This window comes from Gobio gobio (genome assembly GCF_949357685.1).
Source record: "Gobio gobio genome assembly, chromosome: 19".
In the NCBI taxonomy this organism is placed as follows: domain Eukaryota; kingdom Metazoa; phylum Chordata; class Actinopteri; order Cypriniformes; family Gobionidae; genus Gobio; species Gobio gobio.
The window spans coordinates 37,109,505-37,127,162 of record NC_137112.1 but is presented as its reverse complement, the minus strand read 5'-3'; the positions used below and the strand labels follow the sequence as shown (position 1 = coordinate 37,127,162).

Genomic DNA, 17,658 nt, shown 5'->3' with positions numbered 1-17,658 from the left:
GTGTTCATTAATATGGTTAGTAATAAGCAATGTGAGTAGTTGCTCTGTATGATGCTTGTTTGACGTCAAGGGCATGATTTTCAGGCAGGTCTACTTTTAAGTTGTTTACAGAGGGTGGTATGGGAGGCAGATTTGGGAAGCCAGTTTGGAAATAATATATGCCTTTTGGTGCTACTAGTGGCAGAAGAATTATACTTTTTTTCTTTTCACACACACACACACACACACATACACTATATTGCCAAATGTTTTGGGACGTCTGCCTTTACATGCACATTAACTTTAATGATATCCAATTCTTAATGGAATCTGGAATTGGCCCACCCTTTGCAGCTATAACAGCTTCAACTCTTCTGGGAAGGCTTTTCACAGAGGTTTAGGAGAGTGTTTATGGGAATTTTTTGACCATTCTTCTAGAGACACATTTGTGAGGTCAGGCACTGATGTTGGACGGGAAGGCCTGGCTCGCAGTCTCTGCTCTAATTGCAGGCCAGTCAAGTTCTTTCTCACCAAACTCGCTCATCCATGTCTTTATGGACCTTGCTTTGTGCACTGGTGCACAGTCATGTTGGAACAGGAGGGGGCCATTCCCAAACTTTTCCCAAAAAGTTGGGAGCATGAATTTGCCCAAAATGTCTTGGTATGCTGAAGCATTACGAGTTCCTTTCACTGGACCTAAGCGGCCAAGCTCAACCCCTGAAAAACAACCCCACACTATCGCCCCCCCTTGACCAAACTTTACACTTGGCACAATGCAGTCAGGCAAGTACCGTTCTCCTGGCAACCGCCAAACCTAGATTTGTCCATCAGATTGCGTGATTTGTCACTCCAGAGAATACGTCTCTACTACTCTAGAGTTCTGTGGCAGCGTGCTTTACACCACTGCATCCGACGTTTTGCAATGCACTTGGTGATGTAAGGCTTGGATGCAGCTGCTCGGCCATCGAAACCCATTCCATGAAGCTCTCTACACACTGTTCTTGAGCTAATCTGAAGGCCATGGAGGTTTGGAGGTCTGTAGCTATTGACTCTGCAGAAAGTTGCGACTTCTGTGCGCCTTAGCATGCGCTCACTTGCTCAGTGATTTTTAAAAGTTTCTGTTGTTCCCAATTGCTTCCACTTTGTTATAATACCACTAACAGTTGACCGTGGAATATTTAGGAGTGAGTAAATTTCACGAATGGACTTATTGCACAGGTGGCAACCTATCACGGTACCACGCTTGAATTCACTGAGCTCCTGAGAGCGACCCATTCTTTCACAAATGTTTGTAGAAGCAGTCTGCATGCCCAGATGCTTGATTTTATATAACTGTGGCCATGGAAGTGATTGGAACACTTAAATTCAATGATTTGGAGGAGTGTCCCAATCCTTTTGCAATATAGTATGTATATATAGATTAATTGATGTATACATAAGCTGTGTATGATGATAACTAGTTGTTACAAGTATTAGACTTGTATGCATTTTGTCCGTTTTAAATTCTACTTCGTTAAGTTCTAATTATACTGCACATCAACAATTGGACTGGAATTTAAAATGCACATTCAATTCCATTCTGATTGGTGCATACAGCATTATTTTCACTATTTGCTATCCTCTATTTGTCATCTGTAAAGCCAAAAAAATCTAAAACACTTCATAAAGGATGTCCAAGACAAATCTTTGAATGTGTACAAATAGACAGATACAGTCTTTCTCCCCAGGCTATCTTTGTTCCCTTTAGGCTCTTAGTCAATTTTAGCCTAATTAATGCTCTGGTGTCCAGAGCTTTGGCTCTAAGACTTGTTTTCACGGCTTTCCGGCCAAAAAAACAGGGATGCGTCCAGGGCAGGATTCCAGATATCTACTCCTCCAAACAAGTACTGATGAGTTTGTCAGGGAGCTGTAATTCCACCTAGTCTATGGAGGAATTGAATTTAAAGAGGAGAGGTAGATCAACATCGTGTTCACGCACATGGATTTGTGCCTGTGTGAGAAAGCAGGAGAAAGTGGGCACGTTAGAGGTTGCAGCTGAGTAGCAAGAAGAAGAAAAAAACGCAGGGAGTGTTAGTTATTTTCCGTCCCCCTTGCCTGAAGATAAGTCCTCCCTATCTCCTACTGTGTTGCCTTAACAGGCCCGTTATTTGCTCTGCCTCGCTCTTCCCTGCCCACGAGACCTTGGCCGTCCAGATTTTTACGCTGTGATACAAATCAGACAAATGATTGCATGCAAATTAGGGGGGAACTGTAAGGTTAAAGACTATATTTAGCCTGGCCATTTTGCTCACATAACATGACTGAGAATGAGAATTAATCTCTACTGTCCGGCAGCATCCCTCCCACTCTGCCGTTGTTTTCTTTCTTTTTTGGTTGGTATTACACTCCAATCGTCCAGTGACTCGGCTCAGTGTCCGGAGGTAATCATAAATGATGGCCCCTAAACAAGGGCTATTTATAATGAGGCCAGCAGACTCTCTGTAATACTCTTCCCCTTTATCTCCCTTGGTTAAACCACCTCTCGAAGGCTTTTTTGTATGGATTTTGTAATTGGAGCAGTTTAGTGCCGCACAAGGAGAGATGAGCCAATTTGTGTGGCAGGCATGATGGGATGCTGATCAGTTCGTTTAATTTCTAATAGCGAGCGGGTTGCTTCCCTTGCATTATGCATGAATGAGTAACCATGAGAGAGTGTGAGCGGCCGTGCAGGGGGGCGATGACAAACACTATTTTTCATGAACGGGGGGATTATTAATTTATGATGCAATGCAATCCAAATGTGTTACAAGAGTCTGCATTTTAAAGCAACTTGGTAGGAAAATGGATGGGTGCAGAACCTAGATCAATTGTTGAGGCAAGGCACCAGAGGATGGATTTATGAGCAGCACTGTGCTGAAGTCTTATTCTGTCAACTACATGTAATTTCACCAAGGATCGAGTTTGTCATCTCAGTCTCTGTTTTAAGAAGGCGATCAATCATCAGCCCAAAGGAAACCCTCCATTGTCAAACAGCTCAGCAGCTTTCAAAAGACATCTCTCCACCCCACCTTTTCCTCTGCTTCAGCGATGAAAAGATCCCTGGAGTTTCAAAAAAAGATGTTTGAAGTTATCACACTGAGAATGCATTAAGTGTGAATTTGAGAGACTTTATCAAGCGAAAGACTATGAGTTTGAATTATACCAGATATATGATTTTAACTTTGCCGTTACCGTGAAATTGAAATTGACAAGAATAAAATAATAGGGCTGGGAAGCTTTAAAGTACACAGGAAGTGCAAGAGTTTTCTACTGTTTGAAATGTTTTTCAGTGTGTTTCTCAGCAGAGGGAGTGGTTGAAAGTGGCAAAAAAAAAAAACCTTCCCTTCTTCTGTTATTTTCTTTCCCTATCTGTACTGTCATGTATGTGAGAGTGGTTTTGGTTTTGACCCATAATAGTAGTGTCCTTGCTCTTTTTTTGCAGGTAGCCAGTGGAGGTGATTCCTCTCATGGCCAGGTGGACGTATTCTCCTTGAACAGACCCACACCTCGGCTTGTAAAATCCCTCCAGATGGGCGCTCGAGTGATGTGTCTGGAGTATGTGCCTGAGCCCCCCCCTTCAGAGGATGCTGAAACTGGCCCTCGCAATTCCACTGGAGTTGGAAATACTATCTGTGTAGGACTTGATGATGGCAGGTAAGACTGTTTAATATAAAAATGTGTGTTATGTTCCTCAGTTTATTAAAGATAAAGATATTTAAGTACCTGTTAAATCAGGACCCCCTTGGGTCCTTAAAAAGTCTTAGATTTAGTTGCATCAAATTCTTAAAGTGGTCATGAATTGAGAAATCGACTTTTCATTCAGCCTTTGATATGTAAAAGTGAATTGTGATATAAGAATATCCTGTAAGTTTCGGAGATGAAAACTTCCTTGTTAGTCAAAGAAAATATTTTATAGACACCAGGCCCAACAAATGCTCGATCTCCGCGAACCGCGAGAGTTTATCAGTGACGCGTTTATCAGTGACTCACGTTTTATTCAACGAATCTAACAGGTTAACTATATCACGTTTGCACTGTTAGTAAAGATGAAAGCATTCGTTAGTGTATAGAAACTGAGTTGCAATAACAAGATCACTGCTTTCATGCGCTCAACATGTCTGTGATCGGCTACAATGATCATCACTGCAACCTTTCAGATCTTAATATAATGCAAGATCTAAATAAAATGCCATAGATCTAAATGTAATGCAACACTTTTCACAATTAGTTAAAGCGACACTATGTAACTTTTCCGTCCACTAGAGGTCGCCTGTTCAAAACAAAGGCGTAGTTTGATGACACCACGTTTGAGCGCAGAATCTTGGGACATGTGGTTTTCACCTCACAGCCGGTGGAAAAGAGTCAGGATAGGACTCGGGCAGAAATCATGTTCATGGATGCGATTATTAACATTACTGTAGTATGAAGCAGAGCAGGGCTGAGTGTTGTGGAGCTGAGCAAGGCCGCAGGAGCGATTGAAGAGTGGGACTGTTATGGTAAATGGACTGCATTTATATAGCGCTTTTAGCAGACCTACGGCCATCCAAAGCGCTTTACATTTACCTCACATTCACCCATTCATACACTCATTCACACACCGACAGCGGTGTCAGCCATGCAAGGCGCCATCCAGCTCGTCGGGAGCAGCTGGGGGTTAGGTGTCTTGCTCATGGACACCTCGGCACTTGGTCAGGTGGAACCGGGGATCGAACCACCAACCTTCCAGTTTGTAGACAACCTACATGAACCACTGAGCTACTGCCCCCCCTGCCGTTATTATGGCATAGCCACTTCCTCTTTTTCAGTCATGAGTATGAGGTAACGCAGCTCTGTTTATCGTATTAGATATATCTGAGTGTGTTGAAAAGGAAGTTATGACGTTCGCTCGGCGGTCGCTATGACACTTGTCGGAAAGCGGGGGTAACGCAGATATGACGCAATCGACAGTCGACTCCCTCAAACGCATAGCTCACACGTCCCGGTTCCTTGGTTCCTTGGTTAAAATAGCAATTTCTCATGATTTACAAATAGTTGGAAACATTTGGGATATTCTAAGTACTCAGCTGAACAAAATATATAACACTGGCCTAGTGGTTTTTGGATATTTTACTGCAAAAATCTAACATAGTTCACCTTTAACCATGAGAGCTGTAATAGTATAAACGCGCTAAAAAACCTTAATCCCTCCCTCGCACGTTGTAACAAATCTTTCCCTCATGGGTCAAAATGACCTGAAGGCCTAAATTAAACTATATACTATGTCCATGTTTTGTTTATGTCAAAACCTGTACAATCATTTAAATCCTTATTTTTACAGTCATTTATTTGTTTGGATGTTAGCATAGACATTGCTGTATCCCAGACATATGGTATACATTTTATTTGTGCAGGTCTTAAAAAAGCCTAAAATTTGATTTTAAAAACCCTGCAGATGCCATGTTAAATATCTAAAAGCATCTTTACACAGCATCTTTGCTCCAAGGAAACTAAACCCAGCTAAGCCTCTAGTATCAAAGATATTGATGCTGCTTTGGTTCCATGTAAATGAAATGCAACATCAATGCTGCCTTATTTTCTTGTCAGGTCACTCTGCAGTGTGCAAGAAAAAAGCGGTAGCCAACACTAATAGCCTAATAGCTGCTTGTTTTGAGCACATATCTAGCAATAGGGGAAGTTAGAGAGGTAAAAGCCTTTTAATCAAATTTAAGGTGCAATTACAGACATTGCGGTGTACACAGATTTAAGAATCAGGTGATGACTATGCTCAGTGGGCTAAAAAGAGCTTTGCATGAGTTTTAGCAACTAATATAAAACATTTTGGGCAGTTTCATGATGATTTGTGGAGACATTTTTAAAGTGCAGAAATGAAATTAATTTCTCTTAAAATCACTGTGATTTTCAATCATTTATGAAGGTTGAGAAGAACAGTAGGTATTCTGAGAGATTCTTTAAGCAAATGAAAGGGACTGATTAGCTATACAGAGAACGTACAATTTCTTTTAAAAAATATCATTACACAATATTAAGGCAAATGCACAGTGGGAATAAGCCATTAGCTTTCCTTTCTTCCATTCAAGATTATACTTCCCACATAGATGTCCTTGTACTGTATGTTCTTTGTTTTTCTCCAAAAGCATCCTGTTCTATGGCAGTATGGACACAGCCGTCCAGTGTCTCGTGACCCTCCGTAACCCAGAGGGCTGTCCAGTTCTATGTCTCAAACATTCCGGTAACTTCCTGTTCGCTGGCCTGCGGGATGGAACGCTGACGGTTTATGGGAGACATCACGGAGGTACAAGTTACATAATGCTTGATGTCTCATTATACTGATGTGGAGTTTGCCATCCTTTCTTTCACATCCTACACTCATGCTGCCTTCAAGTGCGCCTGAAGAGTTCCAAGTTGGCATGAATTCAAGTTGGAAATGAAATGCAGAAGTAAATATAAAAAATTGAACTGATTTTTTTATGTGGCCACGCCCCTTCCAATGTCCCAATATGGATATCATAGAGAGTTTCTCACTGGTAAATATGACTCTGCCTAGTCTTTTACGTGAACAAAATATAAGTAACATATATTCTGATTAATTTAAGGGCTCGTCATTTGCGTGAGGATATAGTTGTTTCTCTTTTGCTTTGATGTTTTATGCTAAACAAAGCGATGTATTCTGCATACTCTGCCGCTGTTTGTTTAGGATTCTAATCATTTTGGATTTAAATGTCTATGTTATTTCTGTCCTTTTAGGCTTGTTTTTTCTCTTTATCACATTAGCACAGAAATGGACAGTTGCATTCAGTATGTTTTCTCTTTTCTTTTTCTCACTAATGGGATTAAACACTAAATGGGTAGGATAATTAAGAGTGGTAATTATTAGTATGTCCCCAAATGAAAGGGACTCAATAGAGTGAAAGGGTAATCAAATCAAATTAATAGTACAAATGAATCTGATTGTCCCCGTGTTCAATTTGTTCTTTCATCAACCTTCTATTCAAACATTTAAGGATGTTTTTTTTCCGGTCCCTTCTCTGGTGAAGCTGAATGCCTCAGTGAGTGTATGAAAGATATTAGTTCTGTCATGTATTCTGAATGCATTCAGAGATGAGACAGGGGCGATAAGATTGTTCTGGGTATGTATTAGTTAGATAGAAAGCCAATGGATTCGGGATTACCTTGAAAGCAATTTATGATTTCACAAGTCTGTCCTCTGTCCGCGTCTGCGCCTTATTCATTTGCTGTAAGTAAGTGTGGGTTAATGACAACACGAGACGGGCGGGCATGCAGAACTCTTGCATTCGGAGACATGATGGATAGCGAGAGACTGCGCTGTGTGTCTACTTGTATGTTGGGGGTGGTGCAAGGCAGACAGCCCTGGCACAATGGGTTTATCACATTGCACTACTTACCTGGCTGTCAACAAGGAATTACCTCCACTGAAGTGGAAAGTAAGATTAATTATGCTGATGTGCAGTGTGGCGATTGAATATTGCTATTCATAGACTGGAAAGAAAGAAATTACAAACAAATATATTTCCTGGGGAAGTACAGGCTGGATTTAATATATATTTACATATAATATACTCTGATCAGGTATAACAATATGACCTAATATTGACACTAATATTGTGTTGGTCCCCCTTTTGCTGCAAAAACAGCCCTGACCTGTCAAGGCATGGACTCCACTAGACCCCTGAAGGTGTGCTCTGGTATCTGGCACTAAGATGTTAACAGCAGATCCTTTAAGTCCTGAAAGTTGCGAGGTGGGGCCTCCATGGATTGGACTTGCTTGTTCAGCTCATCCCACAGATGCTCGATTGGATTGAGATCTGGGGAATTTGGAGGGCAAATCAACACCTCAAACTCATTGTTGTGCTCCTCAAACCATTCCTAAACCATTTTTGCTTTGTGGCAGGGCACATTATCCTGCTGAAAGCCACCAAAGAATACCGTTTCCATGAAAGGGTTTACATGGTCTGCAACAATGCTTAGGTAGGTGGTACGTGTCAAAGTAACATCCACATGGATGGCAGGACCCAAGGTTTCCTTGCAGAACATTGTCCAAAGCATCACACTGCCTCCGCCGGCTTGCCTTCTTCCCATAGTGCATCCTGGTGCCATGTGTTCCACATGTAAGCAACACACACACACTCGGCCATCTACGTGATGTAAAAGAAAATATGATTCATCAGACCAGGTCACCTTCTTCCATTGCTCCGTGTCCAGTTTTGATGCTCACGTGCCCACTGTTGGCAATTTTGATGGTGGACAGGGGTCAGCATGACTGGTCTGTGGCTATGCAGCCCCATACACAACAAACTGCGATGTACTGTGTATTCTGACACCTTTCTTTCAGAACCAGCATTAACTTCTTGAGCAATTTGAGCTACAGTAGCTTGTCTGTTTGATCGGACCACACGGGCCAGCCCTCGCTCCCCACATGCATCAATGAAGCTTGGCCGCCATGAGCCTGTCGCCGGTTCACCACTGTTCCTTCCTTGGACTACTTTTGGTAGATACTGACCACTGCAGACCGGGAACACCTCACAAGAGCTGCAGTTTTGGAGATGCTCTGACCCAGCCGTCTAGCCATCACAATTTGGCCCTTCTCAAACTCGCTCAAATCCTTACCCCTGCCCCCATTTTCCTGCTTCTAACACATCAACTTTGAGGACAAAATGTTCACTTGCTGCCTAACATATCCCACCGACTAACTAACAGATGCCGTGATGAAGAGATAATCAGTGTTATTCACTTCACCGATCGGCGTGTATGTATGTATATATAATTTATTTTATTTTTTTTAGCAAAAGAAAATCCTTCAAATTACTCTGTGGAGCAATACATTGCCCTCAAAACACTGTAATAAACACTGGAGTCTTGCATGAGATTAATCAGAAAGATTTTTGAAATGTATGAGCAAGCCGAAATTGCTCGGGGGGGGGGGGGATTTCTTGTTTTTCCTCCCTTTTTTTCCTAGATACATTAAGAGGGTAGGATCATTTTGTTATGTTTAATCAACAGTACGCAGAATTTATAAGGATAATAATGAGGTGTCTAACTTTCCGAAGAAAATACGTAAATATATTACACCCAGAAGCAATAAGCGCCCATCTGAATGAAACAGCATCTCTCCCCATTCCACTTTATTACTTTTGGAGCAATAAAGTAAAGACTGCATCTGTAGATGCTTTGAGTGTCCAGATAAGTCCTCTCTGCCCCTGAAGGTCCTTGTCTCTGAAAGAAGCAAATCTAAAGCGGCCTTTATTTGAGGATGAGGGGGGTTCCGAGTGGCTGAGGGGATGTTTTCAAAGCAAATGGATGAGAAAAGTGGGAAGACTGACATTTTGAATATGCCAAGCAATTAACCTGAGGAAGTCGGAAGTCATTGTAAAGCTATTCTGGTTTCAAAGGCAGAAATAAACAACTCGATATGTTAATTAAATGGCTCGCTGCGCTTCCCTCTCCAATTTTGCTTCATTAACACACTGTGATGGGGGGCGAAAAAGATGAAGAAAAAAGCTTATGTAATGCATCCCGTAATGGTGTCCATGGTGGTTACGGCGCAAACCCTGTGATTAAAACTCAAGGAAAAAGTCTGCCGTGTTCTGAGCACACTGGTGAGAAACGTATAAATTGGATTACACAACACGCCGCAGTTATTAACATGGCACTGTTAGTGCATTACCATAGAAAGCGCTAGTTTTATTGAGGGAGATATGCAGTCCACAAACACACCTTGCAGTGCTTACTCTAGCTGTATGTTTTTAAGACGTTGCCAGAAATTATACAGTTCCACCACCAGTTATACATATTTGTCTTGCAAACACAAGGATTTACTCTTGAGTATTAATGAAACCAATTTACTTTAAGTGACTTGCTCAGGGCTAAAGCAGTGGAATTAGCATGCAGCACATTTTTGTAGCTATGCCATTTGAAGCACTGTTTTTTTTGGGGGGGAAATAACATGCAAATTTACTAGCATTGACTATATTTGGCCATATTTTAAATGTTCCACCAGATAGGATTAGCGATTTGCTTTCAAGCAAGGTATTTCACATGCCTCATTGTATTTGCCTTTATACTTTTACCTTGTTTCTCTTTTCTGTCACAAAACTTTCAGAATATGTATTCAGGAAATATTTTGGGGTATTTTCTGGGTATTACATTTTTAAAGCTGATGGCGTTCAAAACAAACATGCACCATTTTTATATTTATTATTTGAGAATTTTTTTTAATTCAATTTTTATTTATTTTACATTTAAGTTTATTTGAATTAAATAAAAAAAAAAATATTTATTTCGCAAGGACACAGTCGTGTCATCTTGATATGAATTATGAAATGTGAATCAAGATGAAATTTGGTCAGATTATGCATAGGTGTAAAATAAATTTCATGTGTGTATGTACTGTAGACTACATTAATTCATAGCTATGACATTACTATTAGAAGTTCATTTCTACCAGTCAAAAAGAGTAAAGAGTAAAAAGAATAAAGTTTGTTTTAAGAGCCTAAACTTTGCCCATAGTTGAGGAAAAGTCCAGAAAAACATTTGATTGATGCAAAAGTTGGAAAGTTGACATGATTGTGATTTTGTGTGTTTCTGTTTTATAGGGGAACTGTGGAGCCAAGACTCCTGTAGAAAAGTAACAGTTGGCTCAGCTCCCATCAGGACACTACTTGCCTTGGAGGACTCGGTCTGGGCTAGCTGTGCTAACACAGTTACTGTAGTTGATGGCTCCAGTCTGTCCACTCAGGTAGACTCATCATTCCAAAGCTCTACTCATGCTGATATGCTTTCACACCAAACTTTAGCAAATGGAAGAGCACAGAATATGTTTCACGGGCATTTGGCCAACACTGACTGACAAATTAGCTTGTGTGTGAAGATCAATAATCCTACCGAAGAGCTGTAATCCATATGACCAGAGTGTCTCCTCTAGGGTCTGTTGTTAGCTCTCCTTTTTTCTCTCTTACCTTTAAAACACACAGGATGAGTAAATAGCTCTGACACGCTCATAATCTTTCCCGGCTGTCTCAAATATGGAAGAGACGTACCCCAGGGATCTACCCCATGGGCCTCCATAACCCTGAGCCTTCCTTTAGTTCTGCCTTCTTGGGTTTTATCTTTGGAATCAAACATCTCTTTTATCCTCTGAGATTTCTCTGGATGCGCCCATCAGAGAGGAGATTTGAGCTAGTGGTAGGTGAGTGGGCCCCTGCTGCTTTTCGGTTGATCCTCCATGGTTCAGGCCAGTGCTCTGTTTTGTTCGACTGATTACATTGTATCCCTTTCCCCGCGGAGCCATGCTGGCCCAGCAGCTGGAGGGGGAGCATCTCCTCTACAGCTGTAAATCTGCCTCTTTGGGACCCATGGCAAAGTGGCGTACAATGATGTGTGTCGGTGGGATAAGCAATAGAGCCTGTGCGAATTTCTCTCGTCACTGGTTTTTAGGTAATAATTCCACACAACAGTGTGCCACCTTGTTCCCTTGACCCGAAACTATTGAGGCCACTGGATTTCTATTGATGTAGAATGCTGAAAGTATTTCAACTCTTGGTACTGCAGAAAAAGCAAACATAGTTGGGCACGTCTGCACTATGCAGAGCAAACTCTTTCAAATAAAATCTTGGGACTGCAACCAACTTGATATCCAATTTTGTCTCATAACCATGTAGAAATCTCTTCCTTGTAAATCAGAACAATAAAAGCTGAGGAGTGAAGTCCCACACATGGTAAAATGAGAGGTTGTTTAAACGTTTCTCTTGTAAGCACTGTCACCTAGTATTATAGTGGACTAATGAGGGGTTAGGTATGATGATTGTATTGTAGGTGGAGAATTGCTGTGTTTTGTACGCTCAAAGGGAAGAACAGTGATCTCCTGCTGTGACATAGTGATGTAGTATCTTTAGGGTGATGCGGTGGGGGCAACCTCTGTCTCTGTGTGAGACTCAGTAGCTATGTTTCCATCCACATCAAGCGTAGCGTTAGTTCTGGCAGGTCATGTCCAGGGGTGGACTAGCCATCTGGAGAAACCAACTGTCCACAGAAACCAAGCAGCACGGCTCCTTTTAATGCTTGAAGAATGCAAGCTCAGGTAAGATTAGCAGCTGAACCTGATACAGCAATATTTGCAGACTGTTTACAATAAAAAAATTTTTAAACAACAGACATTAATTTCCAGGGATGCAAACTACTTCTAACCTTTTCAAATTCCTCACATTTTAATGCCCTTTACGCTATTTGTCACGTAATGCACAAAGAAACATTAACAGTTTTCAGCATATCAGGTAAGAGTGAATGTTTGTGGCTATCTGTTTCCAGGATTTCTTCAGTAATCATTTGAAAATGATTCATAAAACATACGTCCCGTGTTAGGAAAGAGTAATTTGCTAAGATAACAATATAATTTGCTAATTAGTTCACATGCATTATTTTACTGGCGATCAAAAGTTTCAAATAATTAAGACTTTTTTTTGTAAAGAAGGCGCTGAATTTATTTGATAAAAAAACAAATACTTTAAATTCACAAATATGAAATATTAATACAGTTTCAAATAGCTGTTTTCTATGTGTAGGTAAAATGTAATATATTCTTTTGATCAAAGCTGAATTTTCAGCATCATCACTTCTGTGTCACATGATCTGTCAGAAATCATTCTAATATGCTGTATTTTTCATAAACAAGAATTTTTACACTCTTTTCCACAATTGGAGCTCTATTCCATAAAATGACAGGAGATATCAAGCTCCTAAAGGACACATTATTATTTACTATCTGCCATGCGCACTTGGAAACACAAATATATAACGTAAAAAAGTATACCAGTCATTCATTAATCTTAATGATGAGCATTTCAATAAAAATAAATAAAAAGCATTTATATTTCTGTATAAATATTATTTATATTGTTTTGTTAGTAACTGGTATTAAAAATGACTCTGTGCATAATGATCTGGTGGGTTTATGGTGAGGTGTGTTGCAGACCGTGTGATGGGCCGCTTTGTGCCAGAAAGTCCAGGGCCACTTTTTTGCCCCAGTCCGCCCCCGGTCATCTCAGTCAAGCTCGCTTGCATCAGCTGACTTGGCATTCTGATATTCCTCTTCGAATCAGACAATTTTTTCTTCAATTATGTTGGTTCTGTTCGGTTTACCCAAAGGGGAGTTATTGCTGCTCTCCCTGCTCTTATCCATGCTATCTTGCCCAGAACAGAACCATACCGCCAATCCAAACTGTAAAATTGCTAAATGTATGCTCATCTTTGACGATAGTGGTCCTAACAGAACAAATTGTATGCACATTTTGGGATATCACATAAAAAAACGTTGGATGGAAATGCCAAGATGCGCAAACATTTTTTAAAATGCACCTAAAACTTGTTTAATTGAGGCGGATAATCTGATAAATCTTATCAAAAGACTATAAAAAGTCTGTCATCAGAATGATTTGGTAAAATGACCTCCCAGAAGTGTCACACATGATTGCATTCCCAAACATCCGAACGCAACGCATATGCACATTTTATAAAATTGACCCCTTGTATTTACAGTGCATCTGGGAAGTATTCACAGCACTTCACTTTTTCTACATTTTGTTATATTACAGCCTTATTCCAAAATTGATTCAATTCATTATTTTTTATTCAATTCTACAAACAATAACCCATAATGACAATGTGAAAGAAGTTTGTTTGAAATCTTTGCAAACTTATTAAAAATAGAAAACGAAAAAATCATATGTACATAAGTATTCCCAGCCTTTGCCATGACACTAAAAATTGACTCAGGTGCATCCTGTTTCCACTGATCATCCTTGAGATGTTTCTACAAATTGATTGGAGTCCACCTGTGGTAAATTTAGTTGATTGGACATGATTTGGAAAGGCACGCACCTGTCTATATAAGGTCCTACAGTTAACAGTGCATGTCAAAGCACAAAAGCCATGAAGTCAAAGGAATTGTCTGTAGACCTTCAAGACAGAATTGTATCGAGTCACAGATCTGGGGAAGGTTAGAGAAAAAAATTCTGCAACATTGAAGGTCCCAATGAACTCAGTGGCCTCCATCATCTGTAAATGGAAGAAGTTTGGAACCACCAGGACTCTTCCTAGAGCTGTCGGCCCGGCCAAACTGAGTGATCGGGGGATAAGGGCCTTAGTCAGGGAGGTGACCAAGAACCCGATGGTCACTCTGACATAGCTCCAGCGTTTCTCTGTGGAGGGACGAGAACCTTCCAGAAGAACAGCCATCTCTGTAGCACTCCACCAATCAGGCCTGTATGGTAGAGTGACCAGACGGCACATGACAAACCGCCTGGAGTTTGCCAAAAGGCACCTGAAGGGCTCTCAGACCATGAGAAACAAAATTCTCTGGTCTGATGAAACAAAGATTGAACTCTTTGGCCTGAATGACAAGCGTCATTTCTGGAGGAAACCAGGCAATGCTCATCACTTGGCCAATACCATCCCTACAGTGAAGCATGGTGGTGGCAGCATCATGCTATGGGGATGTTTTTCAGTGGCAGGAACTGGGAGACTAGTCAGGATCGAGGGAAATCTGAATACAGCAATGTAGAGAGACATTATTGATGAAAACTTGTTCCAGAGTGCTCTGGACTGGGGCGAAAGTCCAACAGGACAATGACCCTAAGCTCACAGCCAAGATAACAAAGGAGAGGCTACGGGACAACTCTTTGAATGTCCTTGAGTGGCCCAGCCAGAACCCAGACTTGAACCTGATTAAACATCTCTGGAGAGATCTGAAAATGGCTGTGCACCAATGCTCCCCATCCAACCTTGAGAGGTCCTGCAAAGAAGAATGAGAGAAACTGCCAAAAATTAGGTGTGCCAAGCTTGTAGTGTCATACTCAAAAAGAATTGAGGCTGTAATTGGTGCCAAAGGTGCTTCAACAAAGTATTGAGCAAAGGCTGTGAATACTTACAGTATGTACATGTGATTTTTTTCTTCTTCCATTTTTTATGTTTAATAAATTTGTCATTATGGGGTATTGTTTGTAGAATTGAGGAACAAAAATAATCAATTGAATCCATTTTGGAATAAGGCTGTAACAACAAAATATGGGAAAAGTGAAGCGCTGTGAATACTTTCTGGATGCACTGTACATGCATCTTAAATGAGTCTCATCTCATGTGCATGACTTACTGTGTCAGTATGTTACTGTACTGTATGTGGATAAATGTACTTCTCACCATGAACATGATGTTTCAAGCAAAATGATCATTGTTATTTCAGCAAGCAGCTGTGATAAATGTACTTAGGATGTGCGTGCTTCATATGGTCTGCATTTTATTCATTTAGATGCTTTTATCCAAATCAAATTATCCATGTAGATGCCAGGCTTACCCAAGATGTTCATGTATATTTATTAGATTGTCCACATTTTTCAATCATAGGGTTGTTTTATTCTATATCTGTAAATCCATACCTGTTTTAGCGCAATTGTGTTGAATGGGATGCTATGGAAGCTTGTTTCTGCCACAGAATAAAACATTTTAAAAGATAATTGCGACTTTATAACACACAATTGCAAGTTTATATCTCGCAATTCTGATAGGCCTCCGTACTAATATACACTACCATTGAAAAGTTAAGTGAGAATCTTTAAGATTTAAAAATCTTTCTATTTATGTAATTTATTCCTGTAATGACAAAGCTATGATTTTCAATAGCCATTACTTCAGAAATCATTCTAATATGCTGATTTGGTGAATAATTTCTTATTATTATTATCAATGTTGAAAACAGTTCTGTTTAATATTTCTGAGGGAAAAGGTCTTTGATAACCTTTTCTAACAATGTAAATCTCTTTACAGTCACTTTTTTTAATCAATTTAAACCATTCTTGCTGAATAAAAGTATTAACTAATACAAATCTTACTGACCCCAAACTATAAAATCACAACAGTTTTGATATAATTATTCTTCTAGTGTCTTGTCTCTGAAGTCCAAGCATTATAAAACGAAAACATAGAGAGAACAAGAGAGCAAAGGCAAGCACTGCCGACAAGTCAATTAAAAGCGAAAACACATCAAAGGCAGTTTCAGTCTTCTCCCTTGCTCTCAAACAAAAGAAGCTCCCTTTGGCAAGGGCACGCAAACAGGTGCTAATCCCTGTCCGCTAGTGTGCAGAGGAGAGAACGGTCTCTCGCACCCACCTCACCCCATCCAACTAATCTGCCTCAACCCCAGACTGGAGAACTAGCTGTTTGTAAGAGCTCTCAGGGCTCCTCGGTAGCACCACAAACCTCAGGGGGCTGCGTGCAAACCCTCGATAAGGAGCGCAGCTCCCTCATGCCTCATTAGAGGATCAGGCATGAAATGGCTCCTCTTTCCCCGTGGACTTTTAAAAGGTGCTTGGGAGGGGGTGTATTGTTTTCTGAGACAGTGGATCCACTGTGAATCACTTTGAAATCAAAGAAATTGGATCCCGAGTCATTGAAACCTTCATGATGTGTGGCCCTTGAACCCACTGGTCGGATGGTGAGTTTGATGGCACAATAATTTGACACATTGCAGGAAAAGATAAAAGCTGTTCGTTTGCATTGGAAGTTGCTTTTGTGTTTTGTAGAACTGAATATCCTTACACTGTTCATTTCTAACAATTGCTTACCATTTCAAATAAAATGGTAAGCAGAAATGCAGAACCAAAGTGAAGATAATGAATAGAGCTACTAGTGAAAATGCATTTTGGAATATAATTTATAAAATTAAGGTTTCAACAGCATGAGATCTTCTGAAAGACTCTTCTGCAAGAAAAACCATAGACACTGAACATTGGATCCCCATAAAACAACAACAACGGTCCCAGTGTTAGGAGAAGACTATTTCGAATAAGCTCCATGAAGGATTACAGCATTTTTAAATAAATTCTACAAGTTGAAGCCAATAAGAGGACTTATAAACTGCTGTAATGTGTGTTCCCCCTTCTGGTGTTAATCAGCAGCCATGCTGCTGTGTTTGAAATTTTTTAGTCTAGGACTTTTTTCTGGAAGATCAGAGAGAACAGTACTGTGTAAAGTATTAATAATCTGCCACTGACACTATGGAAGCCTTTCAGCTGTGGCTCATTCACTATACAGCACGCCTCAAGTATTGATTGAAGTAAATGGAACGAAAAGTGCAGTGTGACTGCCCCTTTAAGAGAAGACTCTTTAACAGCAGGAATGGAGTGGCCTCAAAATTAAAGGTGAATGACGCAACATAACGTCAGCAGGGGTCACTCATAATTCAGTACGTAAATAATAAGCAGTTAATTTCACTGAAATACATAATACATGGAACTATACTGATCGTTTAATGTTGCTAAGGATGGTTGCTAAGGGTGTTGCAGTGATACACAGAACCATTGGGTGAAGCGGTCATAGCCGTGCTTTATCGTGAATAAAACACAGCTATTGACCAATCAGAATCAAGGACTGGAACTATCTGTTTTATAAATGTCCATTAAAACAAGCTTTCAGTCACTCTAGACATTAACTATGTAAAAACTATGTGTTTTTATGTTCAGACAGAATCTAAACCAACTCATAACTGTCCCTAAGTGAATCCATCTCAGCAGTTTTTCAGTTAGACTGGTGGAATCTAAAGCATCAGAGGCTGAACTTACATTTCATTAACTTTAACTAAGGAATTAGATAATTAGA

General features: G+C 40.3%; 1 protein-coding gene across 2 annotated transcripts in view; it reads left to right on the top strand.

The window, feature by feature from the left end:
- arhgef10la (Rho guanine nucleotide exchange factor (GEF) 10-like a) overlaps positions 1–17,658 on the top strand; it is a 202,956-nt gene that overhangs the window by 170,517 nt on the left and 14,781 nt on the right. For both annotated transcript variants that reach the window (XM_079844412.1, XM_079844411.1), the window contains 3 exons: positions 3,440–3,651; positions 6,132–6,289; positions 10,608–10,750. In XM_079844412.1, coding sequence (XP_079700538.1) covers positions 3,440–3,651; positions 6,132–6,289; positions 10,608–10,750 — 513 coding nt within the window. The remainder of the gene's footprint in view (positions 1–3,439; positions 3,652–6,131; positions 6,290–10,607; positions 10,751–17,658) is intronic.